Source organism: Aquarana catesbeiana, linkage group LG12, assembly GCF_042186555.1.
Source record: "Aquarana catesbeiana isolate 2022-GZ linkage group LG12, ASM4218655v1, whole genome shotgun sequence".
In the NCBI taxonomy this organism is placed as follows: domain Eukaryota; kingdom Metazoa; phylum Chordata; class Amphibia; order Anura; family Ranidae; genus Aquarana; species Aquarana catesbeiana.
Genome location: NC_133335.1, coordinates 21,536,698 through 21,562,242, shown reverse-complemented (window position 1 = coordinate 21,562,242; position 25,545 = coordinate 21,536,698). Strand labels below are relative to the sequence as shown.

The 25,545-nt window shown below is 42.8% G+C and overlaps 1 protein-coding gene across 2 annotated transcripts in view; it reads right to left on the bottom strand.

Annotated features, from left to right (window-relative positions):
* The window catches only part of RTEL1 (regulator of telomere elongation helicase 1), a 283,430-nt gene that overhangs the window by 222,047 nt on the left and 35,838 nt on the right, over positions 1 to 25,545 (bottom strand). For both annotated transcript variants that reach the window (XM_073607371.1, XM_073607372.1), the window contains exon 11: positions 24,225 to 24,303. In XM_073607371.1, coding sequence (XP_073463472.1) covers positions 24,225 to 24,303 — 79 coding nt within the window. The remainder of the gene's footprint in view (positions 1 to 24,224; positions 24,304 to 25,545) is intronic.

Below are 25,545 nucleotides of genomic sequence, written 5' to 3'. Positions count from 1 at the left end.
AATGGAGGGATCCTTTTAAGTAGTTACTGAAGACTCTATACACTGAAACCTTCTCCTATAGGGGGGTGTCGCCAGACTATCATAAAACCCTTGGAAAGTTTGGCTGATGAATGGCTCTACTGACAGGGATGGGTTGGGAGGGGGAGGGAGACGGTATGGGTTAGCCAACAGTCTTCATATAAAAGGGGACGGGAGTGGGTTTTGTTCGGGGGAGTATGCTACGAAGGACCAATAGGTCAGAGATATCTTATGCTAACTCTAGATTCTAAAATCAAATGTATATCATAACAGCTGTAGATATGGATTACCGTCTAACCTATCTGGCGATATATATATAAACAGTAATTCACAAATAACTCCATTGCTAAAGAGAAAAGAGACAAACGTTCGACCTGAGATCGTAGGTATATCCATGGAGTCTTGAATTCTTGACAAATGGAAGTGTACCTACATGGAATTAACAGCTCTGCAGATTTAGTCACAGGAACCATTGTGGGTATAGTGTCATATACATCCCATGTGACAGCAGAAGGGGTATCTCAGATCGTCTCCTAACCATTGTTAGAGTAGAACCACATATGAGAACATCTGAGACATAGCAGATCTATTTCCTTGGTTCGGGTTCAGGCGGTAAATCTAGGAGAATCTCTACTGATATCCAATTAACCCCAACACCCTCAGATTACAACCAGTAGCGGGGACTGCTCAGAACGTCCGCTTCCATTAGGTGAGCAAAAGGCAAAAGAAAAAACACAAAATAAGAGAAAAAACCTGTGGTGGTGATCAATCTTCTGATGGTGAGCACGGTTCACTTACGATTCCCGAGATCTTTCTCCAGATGTGGTACGTTGTCGCCTCCGTGATCTTTGTGGGCGTGCTGAAAGGAAGCCTCTGGATCCTGCCGGGCCTGGGCGATTCCCGGGGTTCGGTAGGAGTTGGAGCCAATTAGGTAACTGTATGGGAGCCGCCTCAAGGAAGGAGAACAGGTCCGGTAAGTCGGCAGGTGTACGCAGGGTGAAGGACGCAGATTCTTTTCTGAAGGTAACCGAAAGTGGGTATCCCCATCTGTATGTGCATCCCTTTTCTCTTGCCAGATCCAGGAGAGGGCGGAGTCGGGCACGGCACTGCAAGGTAGCTCTGGAGAGATCCGGGAGGATCTTAACAAACGCCCCATCAAAGTCCACCTCTCCATGTTCCCAGGCTTTTCGGGATATCATGTCTTTCAGGGTATATTTGTGGAGGCGGCATATCACGTCTCTAGGGCGACTGGGATCTGAAGATTTCGGCCCCAGAGATCTATGGACTCTGTCCATCTCAATGACGGTCTGTGGTGAGGCCAGAACTTGCCGGAAGATGGCCGTCACTATGTCCGGGAGATTTTCAGCGCCCGTAGCTTCCGGGATGCCGCGAAGTCGCAGGTTGTTCCTGCGGCTTCTGTCCTCTAAATCTTCCATGTGTAGTTGAATAGCGATCGTTGACTCCGCTTGTTCAGCTTGTGATTGTTCTAAGGCCCCCAATCTAGCTTCTATTGTGGAGATGGAAGCTTCTCCATTATCCACTCTATCAGCCAAAGAGTGTATCTCTGTTCTCACTTCTTGTATATCTCTACGATGAGATTCCTCTACTTTCAGTATCAGTGCTTCAATATCCTGCTTCGTGGGCAAGGCCTGCAGGAGTGCTCTAAGCTCCCCATCGATGTGGGTGAAATCGTGCCGAGGGAGAGGGTCTATTGGCACTGACATTGCTGAGCCGGGTGTAGCGGGGATCCCTGAGAGGGAGGCTATACTCGGAGAGTGGCTGGGTGAGGGAGTTGTCTCTGCTAGTGACCGTCTGTTCAGGTCTGTGCCGCGTGGAGCTGCAACTATGGCGCTGGGGATGTATTAATGGCGTTCCGGAAAAAGTGGTGTATCTCACCCTGAGAGTTGCGAGGGCGACGTCCCTGAGTCGACGATCTTGTGCGGTAGCGTTTTGCGGTTAGCATACCGTTAGTAGAGGCAGCATACGGTTGGTTTCGTCGGGACAAGCAAGGGGAGGCCAGGAGCTCACAGAAAACGTGTCTTCATTCAGCCATGTCCAGGCCACGCCCCCCATGCCCTGTTTATGCTTCACAAATACTGCTCAATACACAATACACAGGACCATGATAGCTGTAGTAACTGCACTAATTCAAATGGCCGTATTTTAAAACTATAAATCCTACAGCGAAGCTCTTTATATTGTGAGAATCACAAGACCCAGACCTAGATTTTGATACATAGTATGTCTCTGAAATATTAAAAATGAAGGCACAGTCGCAGTTTAGAAATTGCCCTTCAAATTTGAAGGGGCTAGCATGTAGTTTCAATGAATGTCAATGGACGGCGTGAGTTGCAAACAAATGGTCATATCGTGAAAACTATCAGGACTATGGCTTAGCCGTGGACATGTTTAGTGGCAGCAGGATAGCTGAACGTTTTGATATAAGATTTGTGTAGGTGGGCTTGAAAATGAGGGAGTGGTGGCAGTTTAGAAATCATGTTCTGATTTTTCAGCTTTTGTCACCTCCCACTCGTTTCCCCATTCATTCCTATGGGAGCAATTTTTCGCCGCAAAAACGACGATATTTCATGAACCATTAGGCGAAACGTTCCACAAAATAATAGCACACCATTCGGGAATAATCCGCACGTTTCGGTATATTACTTGTCTATGTAGTGTAAAAACTGTGGGAGGAGTTAGGGTGGTAAATTTGGCTATAATAATAAGAATAACTAGAAAATGCATTTCCTGGGGAAAATGCGTGGGAATGCTGAATTGCTAAAACGGCCCCCAGCAAAGCTGCCCCCATCATATTGCCACCATCAAAACTGCCCCATCAAAACTGCCCTATCATATTGCCACCATCAAAACTGCCCCCATCATATTGCCCATCAAAACGGCCCCCATCAAAACTGCCCATCACATTGCCACCATCAAAACTGCCCCATCAGATTTGCCCCATCATATTACCACCATCAAAACTGCCCCATCATATTACCACCATCAAAACTGCCCCATCATATTGCCACCATCAAAACTGCCCCCATCATATTGCCATCAAACTGCCCCATTAGAATTGCCCCATCAAAATTGTCCCCATCAAAACTGCCCCATCATATTGCCACCATCAAAATTGCCACCATCAAAATTGCCCCATCAGAATTGCCCCATCAGAATTGCCCCATCAAAACTGCCCCATCATATTGCCACCATCAAAACTGCCCCATCATATTGCCACCTTTAAAACTGCTCCATTAAAATTGTCCCATCAAAACTGCCCCCATCATAGTGCCACCATCAAAACTGCCCCATCAGAATTGCCCCATCAAAACTGCCCCATCATATTGCCACCATCAAAACGGCCCCCATCATATTGCCCATCAAAACGGCCCCCATCAAAACTGCCCCATCATATTGCCACCATCAAAACTGCCCCATCAGAATTGCCCCATCATATTACCACCATCAAAACTGCCCCATCATATTGCCACCATCATATTGCCATCAAAACTGCCCCATTAGAATTGCCCCATCAAAATTGTCCCCATCAAAACTGCCCCATCATATTGCCACCATCAAAACTGCCCCAACAGAATTGCCCCATCAAAACTGCCCCATCATATTGCCACCATCAAAACTGCCCCATCAAACCTGCCCATCATATTGCCACCATCAAAACTGCCCCATCAGAATTGCCCCATCAGAATTCCCCCATCAAAACTGCCCCATCAGAATTGCCACCATCAAAACTGCCCCATCAGAATTGCTCCATCAAAATTGTCCCATCATATTGCCACCATCAGAATTGCCCCATCAAAACTGCCCCATCATATTGCCACCATCAGAATTGCCCCATCATATTACCACCATCAAAACTGCCCCCATCATATTGCCATCAAAACTGCCCCATTAGAATTGCCCCATCAAAATTGTCCCCATCAAAACTGCCCCATCATATTGCCACCATCAAAACTGCCCCATCATATTGCCACCATGAAAACTGCCCCATCATATTGCCACCATGAAAACTGCCCCATCATAATTGCCCCATCAAAACTGCCCCATCATATTCCTCTATTATAAATCAGTACATGGTGTGTCTGTCGCCTCCCCCGGGCTCTGTAATCAGAGCTGAGATGCTCCAGCCACCTCCCCCCCTGTATAACAGAAGCTTTGGTAACCATGGCAACAAAACAAACACAGTACACTCTGATTAATGGCTAAAATTTCCTGAAATGACCTCTAAACAAAAAGCTTTTTCTCAAAAACTGTAAAAGATATCAAACTGAAAAGATATAGCCAGATAGCTGAATATTTTGTGAACATTTTAAAGTTTGTTTGGCGTCTCTAGGTGAAAGTATGAAGGAGCTGAAACTTTTGGGAGCGGAAGAAGAATTTAAGGATTTCAAGCATGCTCCCATTGACTTCAATGTTAAAAAAAAGTGTTAAAAACCTTAATATTTTAAAAAGTATAAATGGAAGAAAAAAAGTTAAAAAAGAGCACACATCAGCTAAAAGAGACGAACATTTTAATAGTTGAATGGTTTTAATAGCTGAAAGTATGCAGAAGTTACGCAGAGCCAAAAAACGTACGGAATAATAAGAAGAAAAATAAATAAAATATAAAAAAAACGAATAACAATAGTGGGACTGCTAAAGCATTCCCACTAATAATATATATGTGAGATAACAGTAAGTGGTCTTGCTATGCAAGAACACTTAAATATAAATGTCTTTTATTGGGAATTTATGTGATAGACCACACAAGTGGCACATAATTGTGAAGTGGAAGGGAAAATGATAAATGGTTTACAAAATGTTTTACAAATACATATGTGAAAAGTGTGGGGTGCATTTGTATAGCGCCCCCCGGAGTCAATACTTTGTAGAAATAACCTCTCTCTGCAATTACAGCTGCAAGTCTTTTTGGGGACGTCTCTACCAGCTTTGCACGTCTAATAGAAGGACATTTGTGGCCATTCTTTGCAAAACAGCTCAAGCTCTGTCAGATTGGATGGAGAACATCTGAACATCAAATCTAAACCAGGAGTCGGCAACCTGCGGCCCCCTGCCACTAAATCTCCAGCCCGTCAGTGTCCGTGAATAATTCACGGGCGCCTGGCCCGCGGACAAGTGGTTGTCTGTTTAAAAACGTAATCTGCAAAAGTGTCTGTGTTATATATTAAAAACGCATCTATATACACCATTCAGAGCAGTACTCGGGGCGCAGGCCACCCGACGCCTCCCTCCTCTCTCCTGACTGACGTCATTCTCGGCCCCACTTACTGCAATTGTCAGACGAGGAAGAGAGACGCCGCGGATCGGCGCTCTTAATAAAGGTATATAGCTACATTTTTATTATATAACAAAGACACATTTGCAGAACACATTTTTAAACAGAGTGAATAATAGGAATACAGTCCACAGCCACCTCTCTACCCCCCCCCCATCCACAGCCACCTTTGTAACCCCCCCATCCACAGCCACCTTTGTACCCCCCCATCCACAGCCACCTCCTCTGTATCCCCCCCCATCCACAGCCACCTCCTCTGTATCCCCACTGTACACAGCCACCTCTGTACCCCCCCCCCTCATCCACAGCCACCTCTGTACCCCCCCCATCCACAGCCACCTCTGTATCCCCCCCCCCGTGTCCACAACCACCTCTGTATCCCCCCCCCCCTTGTCAACAGCCACTTCTGTTTCCCCCCCGTGACCACAGCCACCTCTGTATCTCCCCCCCCCCCCGTGTCCACAGCCACCTCTGTATCTCCCCCCCCCCCCGTGTCCACAGCCACCTCTGTATCTCCCCCCCCCCCCCCGTGTCCACAGCCACCTCTGTATCTCCCCCCCCCCCGTGTCCACAGCCACCTCTGTATATTCCCCCCCCCCCGTGTCCACAGCCACCTCTGTACCCCCTACCGTGTCCACAGCCACCTCTGTATATCCCCCCCCCCCGTGTCCACAGCCACCTCTGTACCCCCCCCACCGTGTCCACAGCCACCTCTGTATATCCCCCCCCCGTGTCCACAGCCACCTCTGTACCCCCCCACCGTGTCCACAGCCACCTCTGTATATCCCCCCCCCTGTCCACAGCCACCTCTGTACCCCCCCTACTGTGTCCGCAGCCACCTCTGTATTCCCCCCCCCCCCCCCCCCCGTGTCCACAGCCACCTCTGTATATACCCCCTAATCGGGAACACAGTTGTGTCTCTTTCTCGGGTCATTCCCAGGGAACCCAGTTAACCCTTTCATTGCCCCTGATGTTAACCCCTTCCCAGCCAGTGACATTTATATGCTTTTTTTTTTTTAGCACTGATCACTGTATTGGTGTCACTGGTCCCCCAAAAATTGTCACTTGGTGTCAGATTTGTCTGCCGCAATCCTGCTAAAAATCGCTGATTGCCGCCATTACTAGTAAAAAAATCAATAAAAATAAAAAAAATAAAAAGTCCATAAACCTATCCCACAGTTTGTAGATACTATAACTTTTGCGCAAACCAATCAACATACGCTTATTGGGATTTTTTTTTTTTTGGAAAAATATGTCGCATTTTACAAATTGGCCTAAATTGATTTTTTTACATTTTTTTATTGGAAAGTAAAAAATATTGTTCTTTTTCAAATTGTCAATCTTTTTTTTTTGTTGTTTATAGCGCACAAAATTAAAATCGCAGAGGTGATCAAATACCACCAAAAGAAAGCTCTATTTGTGAAGGAAACGAAAAAAGGACATAAACATTATCTGGGTACAGCGTCGCATGACCGCGCAATTGTCAGTTAAAAGCAACGCAGTGCCGTAACGCAAAAAATGGTCTGGTCAGGAAAAAAAAAAAAAAAACACCTTCCGGAGCTGAAGTGGTTAAAAACATTTAGGTAGGACAAAAAAAAAAAAAACAAAAGTAAAAAGTAAAATGTGCACTATTGTTTCTGGGCTGTACTACAGGTACAAACAACAAATAACATACACATATGTGGTATCGCTACGATCGCCATGAGCAGGAGAATTTATTTTGGGTTGTTCTTTGGTGGTAGGTTATGGTAATAACAAGAAGAATACAGCTACATTTAAAAAAAAAATACATTACTTTTACTATAACAAAAAAAAAAAAAAAAAATCAGGAGATATCCCTAACTATTTACCACCAAATGAAAGCCCAATTTGTCCTGAAAAAAAAAATAAATAAATAAAAAAACGTGATATAATTCACTTGGATGTACAAAGTAGTTGTGATGATATGTACAGTTTTACTAACACATGTCGAAGTTGCAAAATTGTGCTTAGGCATGAAGATTTGTTTTACCCTAATGCCCCGTAAACACGGTCGGATTTTCCGACCGTGTGTAGGCTCCATCACACATTTTCCCTCGGATTTTCCGACACACAAAGTTGGAGAGCAGGAGATAAAATTTTCCGACAACAAAATCCGTTGTCGGAATTTCCGATCGTGTGTACACAAATCCGACGGACAAAGTGCCACGCATGCTCAGAATAAATAAAGAGATGAAAGCTATTGGCCACTGCCCCGTTTATAGTCCCGACGTACGTGTTTTACGTCACCGCGTTTAGAACGATCGGATTTTCCGACAACTTTGTGTGACCGTGTGTATGCAAGACAAGTTTGAGCCAACATCCGTCGGAAAAAAACCTAGGATTTTGTTGTCGGAATGTCCGAACAAAGTCCGACCGTGTGTACGGGGCATTAGGAGTGAAGGGGTTAAGCACTGGATCATGTGTTCATACATTCCAGTGAAGTTTAATAATCTGCCTGACCTGGTAATGCTGTATAGAAAAGTTAGTAATAAATGGGCTGAACAGACTGGATTCCCGATCTTCCTTGTTATCCATTAATAAGGATTCCTCATCCATCCTTTGTGATCTCATTAATGGTCACATCTACTTCCTGCTCATACAGTCGTATCCTTTTTCCAAAATTCTCTGTCTGAGAACGTGTAGCCGCATAATACAATCCCCCACAGAGCTAGACTGACTTCATTTACACATGAAATTTAAGGACATTCGTAAGCCATGCTGGATGACAACTCGTGCGAGGAATGTAACTAATTAAAAATAGGACTTGGCCTGTATTGTCTCATTTCTAATAGAGTAAGATCTAAAAAAAAATGCAATTCTCTTTCCTGCACTACAAAAGAACGTGCCGTATATACTCGAGTATAAGCCGAGTTTTTCAGCACTTTTTTGTGCTGAAAATGCCCCCCCTCGGCTTATACTCGAGTCAAGCACTTTTCTGGTGCAGATTGACATTTTCCGTACCAAATTTGGGGCCCCGTATCTTGGGACCACTCGGTGCTAGGAACCCCAAGTTTGGTCTACAAACCCAGTAAAACTAGCACTGCAACATATCCAATGCTGAGGTTCCTAGCACCAAGTGGCCCCGAGATATGGGGGCCCAAAGTCGGTTCGGAAAATGTCATTCTCTGCTGCAGAAAAGTGCTTGACATTTTCCAAACCGACTTTGGGGTCCCGTATCTCGGGGCCACTTGGTGCTAGGAACCCCAGCTTTGGATATGTTGTTGCTTGTTTCACTGGGTTTGCAAACCAAATTTGGGGTTCCTTGCACCAAGTGGCCCCGAGATACGGGGCCCCAAAGTCGGTCAACTGTGTCCATCTGCAGCAATGTCATTTCGGGACCTTTTGGGTCCAGAGACCCCAAATTTTGGCTGCAGCTAGGGGGACATCTAGGAACCCTTAACTACCGAGTTTGAAGTTCGGGGGACCTATGGCTGCAAATGGGCACAGTGAGGCATGCAAATGGGCATTGTTGACCCTCTTGTCCACTTACAGTATCTGCACATTTCTCACCCTCGGGTTATACTCGAGTCAAAACGTTTTCCCAGTTTTTTGTGGTAAAATTAGGTGCCCCGGCTTATATTCGGGTCGGCTTATACTAGAGTATATACGGTACATTATTTTGTGTGTCATCATTCACAAATCTCATGAATTATTGCAAGGAATCTACATTTCGATTCCAGAAAGACAAAAATGTTATCAATTAATCATTTTATAAAAAAAGATAATTTGGGCTAGTGAGTTCCATATATAACATCCGCCTCCCACCTGGCCATAAAAAATTGGCCAGGCTGGGAGAGAGTTTCGCTCCCATTGCTATGCCTCTTTGTTGTAAATAGTATTAATAATGCTTAACATCAAATGATGTCAGGAACTCGAAGTGGCGATATCTGAATGATGGGTAAAGCTGCAGGCATCGTCCAGTTATCTTTTTTTTTCCAGCAGGTGATTCCTTGCAATGTAAAAGCAATCATACTGGCTGTTTAGCCGCTTGATTGCTTTTATAGGCGGCGGGAGGGGGCGTCCTACGGTTTCACCTGTGTGGTTGGGGAGCCGAAGAATGAATCCACTGGCGACTGCAGCTTACCACAGAGCTGGCTTTGGACCAGATGACCCCCGGCCATCTCTATAACCCTCGGAGGCTGGGGGCAACATCATGACGTCACTTCTGGCGCCACCAGATGTAAACACTGCCATTTTTTATTGTTGCTGGAAAGCCTGAGATCAATTTTTATTTTTTTCGATCTCAGGCTTTCCAGCATAGAGGAGAAATGTGGGAACTTACAGACCCAAGATCCCTCTGTAAAGAGGACCTATCATGTCATATTCCTATTACAAGGGATGTTTACATTCCTTGTAATAGGAATAGAAGTGATAAAAAAAATGAAATAAAAAAATAAAATAAAAGGGAAAGTGTAAAAAAATAAAAATACTTTGTAGAACCCCCTTTCTCTGCAATTACAGCTGCAAGTCTTTTTGGGGATGTCTCTACCAGCTTTGCACATCTAATAGAAGGAAATTTGTGGCCATTCTTTGCAAAACAGCTCAAGCTCTGTCAGATTGGATGGAGAACATCTGAACATCAAATCTAAACCAGGAGTTGGCAACCTGCGGCCCCCTGCCACTAAATCTCCAGCCCGTCAGTGTCCGTGATTAATTCACGGGCACCCGGCCCGCGGACAAGTGGTTGTCTGTTTAAAAATGTAATCTGCAAAAGTGTCTGTGTTATATAATAAAAATGCAGCTATATACCCCATTCAGAGCAGTGCTCGGGGCGCAGGCCACCCGACGCCTCGCCTCCTTCTCTCCTGACTGACGTCATTCTTGGCCCCACTCGCTGCAATTGTCAGACGAGGAAAAGAAAGAGGCGGCGGATCGGCGCTCTTAATAAGGTATATGGCTACATTGTTATTATATAACAGACACATTTGCAGAAGACCTTTTTAAACAGAGTGAATAATAGGAATGCAGTCCACAGCCACCTCTGTACCCCCCCATCTACAGCCACCTTTGTACACCCCCATGTCCACAGCCACTTCTGTCTCCCCCCCCCCCCGTGTCCAAAGTCACCTCTGTATCCCCCCCGTGTCCACAGCTACCTCTGTATCCCCCCCCGTGTCCACAGTAACCTCTGTAACCCCCCCCCCCGTGTCCACAGCCACGTCTGTATCCCCCCCTGTATCCCCCCTAATCAGGAACACAGTTGTGTCTCTTTCTCGGGTTGGTTTATCCCTCACGCAGTAAGAAATCATTCCCAGGGAACACAGTTAATCCTTTGGATTGCCCCTGATGATAACCCCTTCCCAGCCAGTGTCATTTATACAGTGCCAGTGCGTTTTTTTTTAGCACTGATCGCTGTATTAGTGTCACTGGTCCCCAAAAAGTGTCACTTAGTGTCAGATTTGTCCGTTGCAATGTCGCAGTCCTGCTAAAAATCGCTGATCGCCGCCATTACTAGTAAAATCAATTAAAAAATTAAACAAAAAAAGTCCACAAATCTATTGCCCCGTACACACGAGCAGATTTTCAGACGGAAAAAACTTGGATGGTTTTTCCGACGGAATTCCGCTCAATATTGCCTTGCATACACACGGTCACACAAAAGTTCTCTGAACTTTTGACCGCCAAGAACGCGCTGACGTACAACACTACGACAAGCCGAGAAAATGAAGTTCAATGCTTCCGAGCATGCGTAGGAATTTTGCGCTTCGGAATTTGTACAGGACGATCGCATTTTCGGATAGGAACTTTTCCCGACCGAAAAATAGAGAACATGCTCTCAATCTTTTGCTGGCTGTAATTCCGCCAGCAAAAGACCGATAGAGCATACACACCGTCGCATTTTCCGACAGAAAGCTCTCATCGGAGTTTTCCTGGCGGAAATTCCGATCGTGTGTACGCAGCATATCTCATAGTTTGTAGACACTATAACTTTTGCGCAAACCAATCAACATATGCTTATTGGGATTTTTTTTTTTTTTTACCAAAAAATATGTAACAAATTGGCTTAAACTGACTTTTTACATTTTTTAATTGGATATGTTTTATAGCAGAAAGTAAAAAATATTTTTTTTTCAAAATTGTCAATCATTTTTTTGTTTATAGCGCACAAAATTAAAACCGCAGAGGTGATGAAATACCACCAAAAGAAAGCTTTATTTGTGGGGGGGGGGGGACATAAACATTATTTGGGTACAGCGGCGCAATTGTCAGTTAAAAGAAACGCAGTGTCGTATCGCAAAAAATGGCCTGGTCAGGAAAAAATAAACCTTCCGGAGCTGAAGTGGTTAAACATTTAGCTAGTACAAAAAAAAAATAAAAATAAAAAAAAATAAAAGCAAAATGTGCACTATTGTTTCTGGGCTGTACTACAGGTACAAAACAACAACTGACATACACATATGTGGTATCGCTACGATCTCCAAGAGCAGGAGAATTTATTTTGGGTTGTTCTTTGGTAGGTTATGGTAATAACAAGAAGAATACAGCTACATTTAAAAAAAAAATACATTTCTTTTACTGTTTTGGCCAAGTTTTTCCTTTGATAATAAAAAAATAAAATAAAGTAAAGTAAAAAAAAAAAAAAATTCAGGAGATATCCCTAACTATTTACCACCAAATGAAAGCCCAATTTGTTCTGAAAAAAAAAAAAAAAAAAGTGATATAATTCACTTGGATGTACAAAGTAGTTGTGATGATATGTACAGTTTTACTAACACATGTCGAAGTTGCAAAATTGTGCTTAGGCATGAAGATTTGTTTTACCCTTAGTCGTGAAGGGGTTAAGCACCAGGATCATGTGTTCATACATTCCAGTGAATTTTAAAACGGACATTCGTAAGCCATGCTGGATGACAACTCGTGCGAGGAATGTAACTGTGATTAAAAATAGGACTTGGCCTGTATTGTCTCATTTCTAATAGAGTAAGATCTAAAAAAGGCAATTCTCTTCCCTGCTGTACAAAAGAACGTACATTATTTTGCGTGTCGTCATTCACAAATCCCATGAATTCTTGCAAGGAATCTACATTTCTATTCCAGGAGGACACAAATGTTATCAATTAATCATTAAAAAAAAAAAAAAGATAATTTGGGCTAGTGAGTTCCATATATAGCATCCGCCTCCCACCTGGCCATAAAAAATTGGCCAGGCTGGGAGAGAGTTTCGCTCTCATTGCTATGCCTCTTTGTTGTAAATAGTATTAATAATGCTTAACATCATATGACGTCGGGGACTCGAAGTGGCGATATCTGAGTGATGGGTGCAGCTGCAGGCATCATTCAGATATCTTTTTTTTTTTCAGCAGGTGATTCCGTGCAATGTAAAAGCAATTATAGCGGCTGTGTAGCCGCTTGATTGCTTTTATAGGTGGCGGGAAGGGGGGCGTCCTACGTTTTCACCTGTGCGGTCGGGGAGCCGAAGAACGAATCTGCTGGTGACTGCGGTTTACCATAAAGCCGGCCGTGGACCAGATGACCCCTCAGCCATTTCTATAACCCTGGGAGGCTGGGGGCGACATCCTGACGTCACTTCCGACGCCACCAGATGTAAAACACTGACTTTTTCTTTTGTTGCTGGAAAGCCATCAATTTTTTTTTTCCTATCTCCTACCTTTATTGTTTTATTTATTTTTTTTACAATCTCCCCAATATTTTTATTTTTTTAATCACTTTTATTCCTATTATGTAGACATCCCTTGTAATAGGAATAGGGCACGATAGGTCCTCTTTACAGAGGGATCTGGGGTCTGTAAGTTTATACATTTCTCTGTAAAGAGGACCTATCCTGCCCTATTCCTATTACAAGGGATGTCTACATTCCTTGTAATAGGAATAAAAGTGATTAAAAAAAAAATAAAGGGAAAAAAAAAAAATAAATAAATAAAACAATAAAAAACATTTTTTTTTTAAAGCACCCCCCATCTGCTCGAACGCACACATAGGTTTGCGCTCGCATATGTATGTGTGAGCAAGAGCAATATTTCTAGCCTAGACATCCTCTAACTCTATTATTCTACAGAATTTATATAGCGCCAACAGTTTGCGCAACGCTTAACAAGACTCTAAACTCGTAACCAGTAAAAAATTTTAAAGTGTAGCCTACGGAGATTTAAGTACCGAAGTACCGAAGTTTGGCCCTATTCCAGGAGCGTGTGCAATTTTAAAGCAAGACATGTTAGGTATCAATTTACACAGCATAACATCTTTTACATTACAGAAAAAAAAAAATGGGGGGTAAATATTGTTTTTTTTTTTTTTTTTTTAATTCATGAAAGTGTTTTTTTTTTCCACAAAAAAAAAATCAAGTTTGAACAATTGCTGCGCAAATACTGTGTGACAAAAAATTGCAACCACTGCCATTTTATTCCCTAGGGCAGTGATGGGGAACCTTGGCACCACAGATGTTTTGGAACTACATTTCCCATGATGCTCACGCACCTCTGCAGTGCAGTTGATCATCATAGGAAATAATGTAGTTCCAAAACATCTGGGGTGCCAAGATTCCCCACCACAGCCCTAGGGTCTCTGATATATAGATATATATATATAGATCTATCTATCTATCTATCTATCTATATAGATATATCTATCTATATAGATATATCTATATCTATATAGATAGATATAGAGATATAGAGATATATCTATATCTATCTATCTATCTATAAATAATTTTTTTTTTGTGTGTTCTAAGTAATTTTCTAGCAAAAACATTTTTTTTACATGTAGGAGAGAAGTGTCAGAATTGTTTTGCTTTAAACTGAACATATTTAAGAGTGTTGCGGGATTTTGTTTTATCAGATACACAATTTTAATAGTCTGTTTGTTAGACAAATATTTTTTCTCAGCTCTCATACCAGTCCCCCATTTGCTTTTATAAACATTTTATTTGTGATGAAATTAATGTTTTTTTTATCTAATGTTTGTACATTTTACCAATGTTATTAATAATATTTGTGTTACAACACTGTGTAGCTTTTTAAAACTATTTGTTATGCTGTTAAGGTGATTGGGAACCCTAAGCCCCGGTTCACACTGAAGCAGCGCGACTTGCAGCGCGACTACCTCAGGCGACCTGGACACGACAGGGGCGGCGACTTGCAAAACGACTTCTATATAGAAGTCTATGCAAGTCGCCCCCAAAGTAGTACAGGAACCTTTTTCTAAGTCGGAGCGACGCAATGGGACGCTACTTGTCAGGCGGCTAGGTCGCCTGACAAGTCGTCCTAGTGTGCACCGACCCTAAATGAAGCAGAAGAAAGTTGTGTACCAGTTGCTAAGCAATGTCTTAATATTTACCGGCTGTTATGTAATATGTGATCGCTGTTCTGAATGCTGAAGCAGAACGCTGAGACATTGGGGTTGATTTACTACAGGCAAATAGACTGTGCAGTTTGGAAAGTGCAGTTTCTCCAGAGCTTAGTAAATGAGGTAGAGCTTCACTTTGTAAAGAGTACCCAATCACGTGCAAGGAAAATTAACCACTTCATGACCGCACACCGTCGTTATATGTCAGCTGTTTGAGGAGGAATATCGTTATGGTAGCAGCTAGCTATCGTAACCCCGGTATCCTCTTCTTCCGTGAGAGGTCCGGTTTAAGATAAAAGTGGTCTCTGCGGCGGATTCGGCGCGAGATCACGGTTATCGGCGGCAGGAAAGGGGCCCTCCCTTAGGTGCCCTCCGCCGCTTAACCAGAGCCGTTGGCAGCAGCGGATGCGATCGGATCTTCACCCTCGCTGGGCATGGAGACGTGTGATGGGAAGATGGCCCCCGCCAGTCTCCATAACAGTGCAGGGCGGAAGCGACATCAAAACGTTACTTCCGCCCATAGCTTCTAAAGGGCTATTTTTTTATTTTAATGACAATTTTTTTTTTTATTATTACATTTTAGTGTAAATATGAGATCAGGGGTCTTTTTGACCCCAGATCTCATATTTAACGTGTTCCTGTCAATCTTTTATTCCATTACAAGGGACGTTTATATTCCTTGTAAAAGGAATAAAAGTGACATTTAAAAAAAAAAAAAAAAAACAGTGTAAAAAAATTAAAAATAAAAAGGTAAAATAAATAAGAAAAAAATAATTTTATAAACGCGCCCCGTCCAGACGAGCTCGCCTGCTGAAGCGAACGTACATGTGAGTAGCGTCCGCATATAAAAACAGTGTTCAAACCATGTGAGGTATCGCCGCGATCGTTAGAGCGAGAGCAATAATTCTAGCCCTAGACCTCCTCTGTAACTCAAAACAAACAGCCTGTAGAATTTTTTAAACATCGCCTATGGAGATTTTTTTAGGGGAAAAGTTTGTCGCCATTCCACGAGCGGGCGCAATTTTGAAGCGTGACATGTTGGGTATCAATTTACTCGGCGTAAACATTATCTTTCAAAGTATAAAAAAAAAAAAAAATGGGCTAACTTCACTGTTATCTTATTTTTTAATTTAAAAAAAGTGTATTTTTTTCCTTAAAAAAAAGTGCGCTTGTAAGACCGCCGCGCAAATATGGTGTGACAGAAAGTATTGCAAGGACCGCCATTTTATTCTCTAGGGTGTTAGAAAAAAAATGTATGTTTGGGGGTTCTAAGTAATTTTCTACCAAAAAAAAAAAACTGTTTTTAACTTGTAAACAACACATCTCAGTCCTTAAAGCAGAGTTCCACCCAAAAATGGAACTTTCGCTTTTCCGGTCCCCCCCCCCCCCCATCCGGTGTCACATTTGGCACCTTTCAGGGGGGGGCAAATACCTGTCAAATACAGGTATTTTACTCCCACTTCTGGGCATAGAAACCCGTGCCACCGGTGGGTGTCTACGCCACTTCCCGTCCTCCCCCCTCCCCGCTATATTAGACACACGGATCCCAGAAAACAGCAGGGACCAGTGGGATAGCGCAGCGCAGCGCATCGCGCATGCGCAGTAGGGAACCAGCAAGGCTTCACTTCCTGATTCCCTTACCAAGGATGGCGGCGGCAGCACCCAACAGCCGAGGGACAGATCGGCTTCGGGTGCCGACATCGCGGGCGCGCTGGACAGGTAAGTGTCCATATTTTAAAAGTCAGCAGCTGCAGTATTTGTAGCTGCTGACTTAAAAAAAAAAAACGGCGAAACTCCGCTTTAAGTGGTTAATAAAACAGCCTTTTTGCTTGCACATGATTGGATGATGGAAGTTAGCAGAGCTTCTGCTCATTTACTAAACTCTGGAGCAACTTCCCTTTACACAGTGCACAGTTTATCTGCCCTCAGTAAATCAACCCCAGCGTTTACTAGTTGCCATGGGAATGGTTATCGGGATTACTTGATAAAGGCATAATGATGTGCAAACTCTCCGCCTTCTACAGAAGTCCCCTTCTACGGGACAAAACGTATAAAGGGGCGGAGCTTAGCGATGCTATCACATTTACCCATTTGGTCAGCCAACCGGAAAACGTTTGTGTATGGACGGCAGTGGTCCCGATCGCTGAGGATTGCCATTACATGTTATTTTTTTTTTTTTTTTTGTGGGTATATTTCTCTCCTCTTATCTGTAACAAAAAACGGAGAGCACTAGATTCACACTTATTGTTTTGAGGTACTTTGCTGCACCCATTATTAACCAGCTGCCGAACCAGATCCCCTGAAGAAGTCACGTGTGGTGTGACGTCACGCGTAGGGACAGGATAGGCTGGATACACTGAAAGAAAGCTACGAGCTCGCCGCTCGTCGGATACAAATACCTCACCGTTCATTTTAAATGTGAGTACCTGCTGTTTTTTGCCTAATAAACGTTGTTACCTTGTAAAACGGAGTTACACTATTGGGTTCCTTTATTCCTGTTTTCAAACATCTCCTGGACCATACCTGAGGGAATCCCACCCCAGGACGGTGAGGAACACGTAGGAGCCGCTAGGTGAAAAAAAACTAAAGAACCAGTTTGGTCATATGCTGTTGCCCCATTCCTGTGAGGTAAGGGGCCACTGCTCACTGGAGTGTTTACACACGAAGCTGCATGGAATTTTGAATCACCAGGCACTTTAACTGCTACATGCGCATGCCAGCACCTTATGTCACAAGATTATATTTAAGACTATGGACGTTTTTCTTGTGTGATTCTCCCTAGTTTTTCATTTTTAATTTATTGGGACATTTAATTACCGTTTATTTTTGGAGTTATCATTTGCACATTATTTTTACATTTGTCTGCACGTCTGCACTTTATGGAAAACTTGTTGTTTCACATCATTTAGTTCAGATATCTAGGTTGCACAGTGTTGGCACTATGCACTTTGCTGATTTGTGATTGATGATTATGTAATTTCAGTATTTATTTCACTGTTTTTTTAGAACAGTCATATTTATGGTTAGTCACGGTGGTTATTTATTTATTAATTAGGCTGTTTATTTATTACCCACATCCACATATTTATTTTTATTTGTATTTTTTAGTTTGCACAGTGGGATATAGCACTTGTTTTTATACATCAGTGGCCCTCCAGGCCGGTTTCTTTACTTAATTTATTAATTAGAAGCTCATACAATAGGATTAGCGCGGCACCATCCATCTATACAAAATGCCGAACCGTATCACTTAGCTATACGGCGGCAAGGAGGCTCTACTGCACTGGATCACGTAGCTAGTACATAATCCAGCACTTTCGGGGTGGGGGTGCGCGGACACGTTCACAGCAAGAGCCGATCAGCAGGTAGTGCGAACTTAATGTAAGCTGGCACCTGCTGATCGATTGTTACACAGGCAGAACGGCAGCCTGCCTATGTAAACAAGGCAGATCACTGTTCTGTCAGCAAGGAAGGCGTGGATCCCGTGTTCCTGCAAAGCAGAGACAAGGATCTATGGCTTCCCCTAGTAAAAGCGCCTCCCACAGTTTAGTAAAACACAGGCTAGGCACACATTTATCCCTTTGATCGCGCCTAATAATAACCCCTTCCCAGCCAGTGTCATTAGTACAGTGACAGTGCATATTTTTTTTAGCAGTCATTAGTGTCACTGGTCCTCAAAAGGTGTCAGTTAGTGTCCCGACTACCCGCCACAATATCGTAGTCCCGCGATAAGTCGCTGATCTCTGCCATTACTAGTAAGAAAAAAAAAAAAAATATCCCATAGTTTGTAGACGCTATAACTTTTGCACAAACCAATCAATGTATACGCTTATTGGAATTTTTTTTTTTTTAACCAAAAATATGTAGAATAAATATTGGCCCAAATTGATTAAGAAATCATTTTTTTTATTGAATGCGTTTTATAGCAGAAAGTAACTTTTTTTGTTTATAGCGCAAAAAAAAAAAAAAAAAAAAAAAAAAACGCAGAAGGCGATCAAATACCACCAAAAGAAAACTCTATCTGTAGGGGGAAAAAAGACATCAATTTTATTTGGGTACAACGTCACACGACTGTGCAATTGTCAGTTAAAGTAACGCAGGGTCGTATTGCAAAAAATGGCCTGGTCATGAAGGGGGGGGGTAATTCTTACAGAGCTCAAGTGGTTAAAGTGTCACTAAACCCCTAAAAAAGATCAATAAATGGTGCATTACACGCTGTTCATACGCAGTCACTATGAGATTCGTTTTCTGCATCCTGCAAAAAAAAAACTGGTTGATCCTGCTGCTCTCTATCGCCCCCTTCTGTTTATGTCCCCAATTCAGCTAGGGATTTTGCAGCTGTAGTGGCAAATCTGCACATGCTCAGTTTTCAGTGAGTTTCTATGCTGAGCATTTCCTCCCTATCACATCTGAGTAGCCCATGTGACCGACCACTCCCTCCCTCCTCCATGCCCACTAACCAGCTAAACACAATGGGGGGCGGGATATTACATGTAGATTAATGGTGGCTTCACCTCCCTCTTATTCTAAGACACCGGCTGCAGGGGGCGTGACACAGCCTGCGACTGGCAGAAATTCTCCTACACAATCTTAATGCCAAAAAATAGTAAAGATTTAATTTCAAATATTAAATGTAGATTAATGGTGGCTTCACCCCCCTCTTATTCTAAGACACCTGATGCAGGGGACGTGACACAGCCTGCGACTGGCGGAAATTCTCCCAAACAATCTTAATGCCAAAAAATAATAAAGATTTAATTTCAAATATTATATTTGTACGCCAATTAAAAACAGTTTAAGATTATTTATTTTTGCTCTGTATTCCAAAGCCTTTTATTTTTATTTTTTAACATATGACCAGCAGCAGAGAACTAAAAGCTCCTCCCGCCACTGCTGGGTCACGTGACAGCTGTATATCGATTAGCAAAAAGCTACTTCGATTTTTTTTTTTCTTATTAAAATAATTACAGTGCCGTCATCCACATACAGAAGTGGAAGGGACAATAGGAATTGAAGAGTGTGTGTTTAGTATCACTTTAACAATCCATAGAGGTTATTGGAGGAGAGATGGTGGAGTACAATGTGGACTACTCATTAAGGGATAAATTTCATCAAATAAACAATTTATACTTTTCTGATAAAGAGAGAAACTATTTCTTGAATTCATTGTTTTGCTGGCAATAAAACCCCACAGGGGACATTTTTCCATTTCATATATATTCGGGGTGTGCAGCACCTTTCATCTCATTAACAGCAATGCCATTGCCTTTCTACTCCTCTTCTTCATTTAGGACATTGGGATTGATTTACCAAAACTGGAGAGTGAAAAATCTGGTGCACCTCTGCACAGAAACCAATCCGCTTCCAGGTTTTGTTTTGTCCAAGCTTCATTGAACAAGCTGAAGTTAGAAGCCGATTGGCCACCATGCACATCTGCACCAGATTTTGCACTCTCCAGTTTTAGTAAATCAACCTCCCAACGTTTGGAGGATTGGACTCGGTTATTACACTTTGGACATTGCAGTAGGATTATTGTTATACATATAAATAGTTTTATGAAACCATTTTGTTGTTGGTATTCCTTTTTCGGGGCTTATTCACATTTATTGTTATTTAGGAATAGATTCCTTTGTAGTGCTGCACATATATACAAGACATCTTCTTCAATCTAAAAGCTAATTTTTTGGGACTGTTCACACATAAAACGTGCATCAAAATGCATGAGTATGTTAAAAACATGGATGTGCATTGCTTTCACGTGCATTGATGAGCATTTAACGTGTTTCTTACCCCAACGCTTTATATTCCTGATATGTGCCTGCTGTACCATGTACTTGTATGAGAAAGTATCCTATTCTCTCTGTATTGCTTCCTTTGTGTGAAATCCCTGGTGATCCTCCTAGTCCCTCTGCTTTCCAATTAAACACTGACCACACTAAGTAGGAGGAGCGCACACTGTGGTCAGTTCTCTAGCTATACTGGGAACTCCGGCTGCTCTCCTCCAATGTTCCGACATGCCCCTGCTGCACAGCCATTCCCTGGGATGCTCAGTGTGCTGCTGCTTCTCCTCCCCTCAGCTCTTATGCAGCTGAGAACAGAGGTAATGTGATCACTTATTAAAAAAAATAAATAAATAAATTAAAAAAAAGGAAAAAATATTTAATATACAGTGGGGACAGAAAGTATTCAGACCCCCTTAAATTTTTCACTCTTTGTTATATTGCAGCCATTTGCTAAAATCATTTAAGTTCATTTTTTTCCTCATTAGTGTGCACACAGCACCCCATATTGACAGAAAAACACAGAATTGTTGACATGAAAAAAACTGAAATATCACATGGTCCTAAGTATTCAGACCCTTTGCTCAGTATTTAGTAGAAGCTCCTTTTGATCTAATACAGCCATGAGTCTTTTTGGGAAAGATGCAACAAAGTTTTTCACACCTGGATTTGGGGATCCTCTGCCATTCCTCCTTGCAGATCCTCTCCAGTTCTGTCAGGTTGGATGGTAAACGTTGGTGGACAGCCATTTTTAGGTCTCTCCAGAGATGCTCAATTGGGTTTAAGTCAGGGCTCTGGCTGGGCCATTCAAGAACAGTCACAGAGTTGTTGTGAAGCCACTCCTTCATTATTTTAGCTGTGTGCTTAGGGTCATTGTCTTGTTGGAAGGTAAACCTTCGGCCCAGTCTGAGGTCCTGAGCACTCTGGAGAAGGTTTTTGTCCAGGATATCCCTGTACTTGGCCGCATTCATCTTTCTCTCGATTGCAACCAGACGCTCTGTCCCTGCAGCTGAAAAACTCCCCACCATGCTTCACTGTTGGGACTGTATTGGACAGGTGATGAGCAGTGCCTGGTTTTCTTCACACATACCGCTTAGAATTAAAGGACAAAAAGTTCTATCTTGGTCTCATCAGACCAGAGAATCTCATTTCTCACCATCTTTGAGTCCTTCAGGTGTTTCTTTAGCAAACTCCATGCGGGCTTTCATGTGTCTTGCACTGAGGAGAGGCTTCCGTCGGGCCACTCTGCCATAAAGCCCCGACTGGTGGAGGGCTGCAGTGATGGTTGACTTTCTACAACTTTCTCCCATCTCCCGACTGCATCTCTGGAGCTCAGCCACAGTGATCTTTGGGTTCTTCTTTACCTCTCTCACCAAGGCTCTTCTCCCCCGATAGCTCAGTTTGGCCGGACGGCCAGCTCTAGGAAGGGTTCTGGTCGTCCCAAACGTCTTCCATTTAAGAATTATGGAGGCCACTGTGCTCTTAGGAATTTTAAGTGCAGCAGAATTTTTTTTTGTAACCTTGACCAGATCTGTGCCTTGCCACAATTCTGTCTCTGAGCGCTTCAGGCAGTTCCTTTGACCTCATGATTCTCATTTGCTCTGACATGCACTGTGAGCTGTAAGGCCTTATATAGACAGGTGGGTGGCTTTCCTAACCAAGTCCAATCAGTATAAGCAAACACAGCTGGACTCAAATGAAGGTGTAGAACCATCTCAAGGATGATCACATACAGGCTACAAAAAATATACCCGGACTGCACGTCGCAGTGTTGGCACTGTAGAGCTGACTCTGTGGGTTTTTTACACATGATCTGGTCATGCCCTGATGTACAGAATTACTGGTCATTAATTACAACCTTCATCACTGAACTGACCACAATTCCTATACCCCACAAGATAGGGATCTTCCTGCTTGGCTTGGTGGATGCTCTTGCTCCTTCAAGGGCAGTCCGTACACTACTAGGATTGCTTCTCTTCTATGCTAGGAAACTCATCATACTCAAGTGGAGTGCTCCCACATCTGCACTTACCCTGAATGCATGGAAATCATTAGTCAACCTTGCAGTACCCTTATACAAAGAAACATACCCCAGTAGAAAATGCCCCCTAAAGTTTCAAAAGGTCTGAAACATATGGCTAGAGTCTGAAACAACAACGGTAGCACAAGAAGAGCCTGTAGGGCAATCGGTCTGATTTGATTTACATGTGACATGATGGTTCCTATGACTGTCCCTCCAGGGGTGCATCGTGACTAACCACATGCATATAGCCACCCACTGGTTGGAGATTTTTTTTTTCCTCTTTCTATTGAATGATGCCTGTCGTATACCACATATCTATGTAAATTGCTGAGAATTTTACTCATCCTGTTAGCAGCAAGCTACGGGGTCTGTTTTGTTGTTGTTTAACTTGTTTAACTAGTTTTAGGCCAGTAGTTAATGTATGGTATGTCTAGCCTAATGTTTTATACACCTTGAGCCTGGGAATGCCCAGAGGCTCTGTTATGCAACTTATCTTTTTTTTTTTTTTTTTTTTTATTTCGGAAAAAAAGGATGATCAGAAGAAATGGGCAGCACCTGAGTTAAATATATGAGTGTCACAGCAAAGGGTCTGAATACTTAGGATCATGTGATATTTCAGTTTTTCTTTTTTAATAAATCTGCAAAAATGTCAACAATTCTGTGTTTTTCTGTCAATATGAGGTTGTGTGTACATTAATGAGGAAAAAAAATGAACTTAAAGAGGAGTTCCCACTAAAAAAAAATGTAAAAAGTCAGCAGCTACAAATACTGCAGCTGCTGACTTTTAATAAATCGGACACTTACCTGTCCCAGGGTCCAGCGATGCGGAAGGGATCGGAAGCCTCCGTTCGGTGGCGCCGGCATTGCAACTGTGGGCGCTCGGCTGTGGCTGCACAGCCGGGGCACCCACTGTGCATGCGCGAGCGGTGTCGCGCGCTGTGATTGGCCGCGCAATCATTTGGGACCGGTCATGTGTCCCAGATGATTGACAAGAGGGAGGGGGCAGAGCTGAGCACATCCTGCGCCGAGGGGAAGTGATGTCACCAGCCCAGGCACTGAAGGAGGCAGACTACGAGGGACCCCCTAGCAACAGGCATTTAGAGGCGAGTAAAAAAAAAAAAAAATATATATTTTATTTTTATTTTTATTTTTTTAGGCACATCTATGCATTTTTTTTTTTTTCCGGGTGGAACACCACTTTAAATGACTTTAGCAAATGGCTGCAATATAACAAAGAGTGAAAAATGTAAGGGGGTCTGAATACTTTCTGTCCCCGCTGTATATTAAAAAAAAAAAAAAAATTGTGTGTGTGTGTGTATATATACACACACACACATACAAAAATGTTTTGCCTTTCATTTCTAGTTTAAACTGAATGGGTTGTTTTACAAGATAAGGGTTTACATACACACGTTGATACAAGTTTTTAAATGTGCTATGGGTCATTGCAAGGGGAAAAAATAAAAAAAGCCTTTTTCCCCCCATGCATTACTTCGATGTGAATTTACATGCATTGCATTAAAATGCATACATGTAGCATTTTAACACAACATACCACTACTTGTGACACCAGCGTTGTGGTGCGACGGAATTTAAACATCGGTTCTCTATGTGTTCTTGTGCTGCAAAATGAAGGTCACTGCGGTATAATGTGAACAGGCATTAATAAATGTAGACAGTGGATGAAATTAGATAAAAAAAATATCAAATATCTATTATATAGTTAAAAACGTTGTGTCCAGTCATGAGAGTTCATCCTTGAGTGTTACAAGCAGAAAATTACCTCCCGTCTCTGGTGATCCCAGTCCCGGCAGCTGGAAGGGTAATGGCATCAATAGCGCTCTCAAGCTGTAGGAGGGCCCCTAAAAAGAAAACCATAGAAAAAGGGCAGAAATTTCACATTGAATGGTTTCAAAAGTAACGATGAACACGACTTGCCTGGCCTTCTGTAGCTTTAATCCTCCCTGAACCATTGACCACAGCAAGGATATGGCTAAGTAAAGCCTAAACTGCAGATCTGCATGCCTGTAACAGGGCAAAGGCCCATATATTAAAGTTATTAAATTCAGCTTCCAGACTACTTCCAGACCGCCCACATACTGCGGCAGGGCAGCCCAGCCGCGCGAAACACCGCGCCTGTATGTTGTTCGCGCTCCCTGGTCTGGGTCGGGGCACGCGCACCGCCAGCTACCGGCTTCCGCTGTGATTGGACACAGCGGGAGCCAATCAGCAGGTCAGGCGGCCGCGATGGCCACCCGCGATCGTTCGGGGGGGGGGGAATGACAGAACGGCGGTCTGCCTATGTAAACAAGGCAGACCGTCGTTCTGTCACAGAGGAAGACAGTGATCTGTGATTCCTACTAACCAGGAACACAGATCTCTTTGTCTAGTGTCAGCATCCCCCACACAATTAGAAAGCGCACATAGGGAACACATTTAACCCTTTGATTGCCCCTGATGTTAACCTCTTCCCCTACCAGTGTCATTCATACTGCGAGAGTGCATTTTGTCACTTAGTGTCCAATTTGTCCGCCGCAAAAAAAAAAAAAAAAAAAAAAAAAAAAAAAAAAAAAATCGCTGATCGCCGCCATCACTAGTAAAAAAAAAAAAAAAAATTAAAAGTCCCTAAATCTATCCCATAGTTTGGTAACTTTTGCGCAAGCCAATCAAAATACGCTAATTAGGATTTTTTTTTTTTTTTGCAGAATACAATTTGGCCTAAATTGATTAAGAAATTAGATTTTTTTTACATATTTTTATTGGATGATTTGTTTTATAGTAGAATTTAAAAACATTTTTTTTTTTTTTTGCAAAATTGATGCTCTTTTTTTGTTTACAGCACAAAAAAAAATAGAAACTGCAGGAGGTGATGAAATACCACCAAAAGAAAGCTCTATTTGTGGGGGAAAAAGCCATCAATTTTATTTGGGTACTGCGTCGCACAACCGTGCAATTGCCAGTTAAAGTAACATAGTGCCGTATCGCAAAAAATGGCCTGGTCATTAAGCGGGTAAATCCTCCTGGGGCTGAAGTGGTTAATGACCAGGCATCTAGTGTTTTGATCAGAAAGGACGGATCAGCAATGGCGGCCTACATATTCCTTA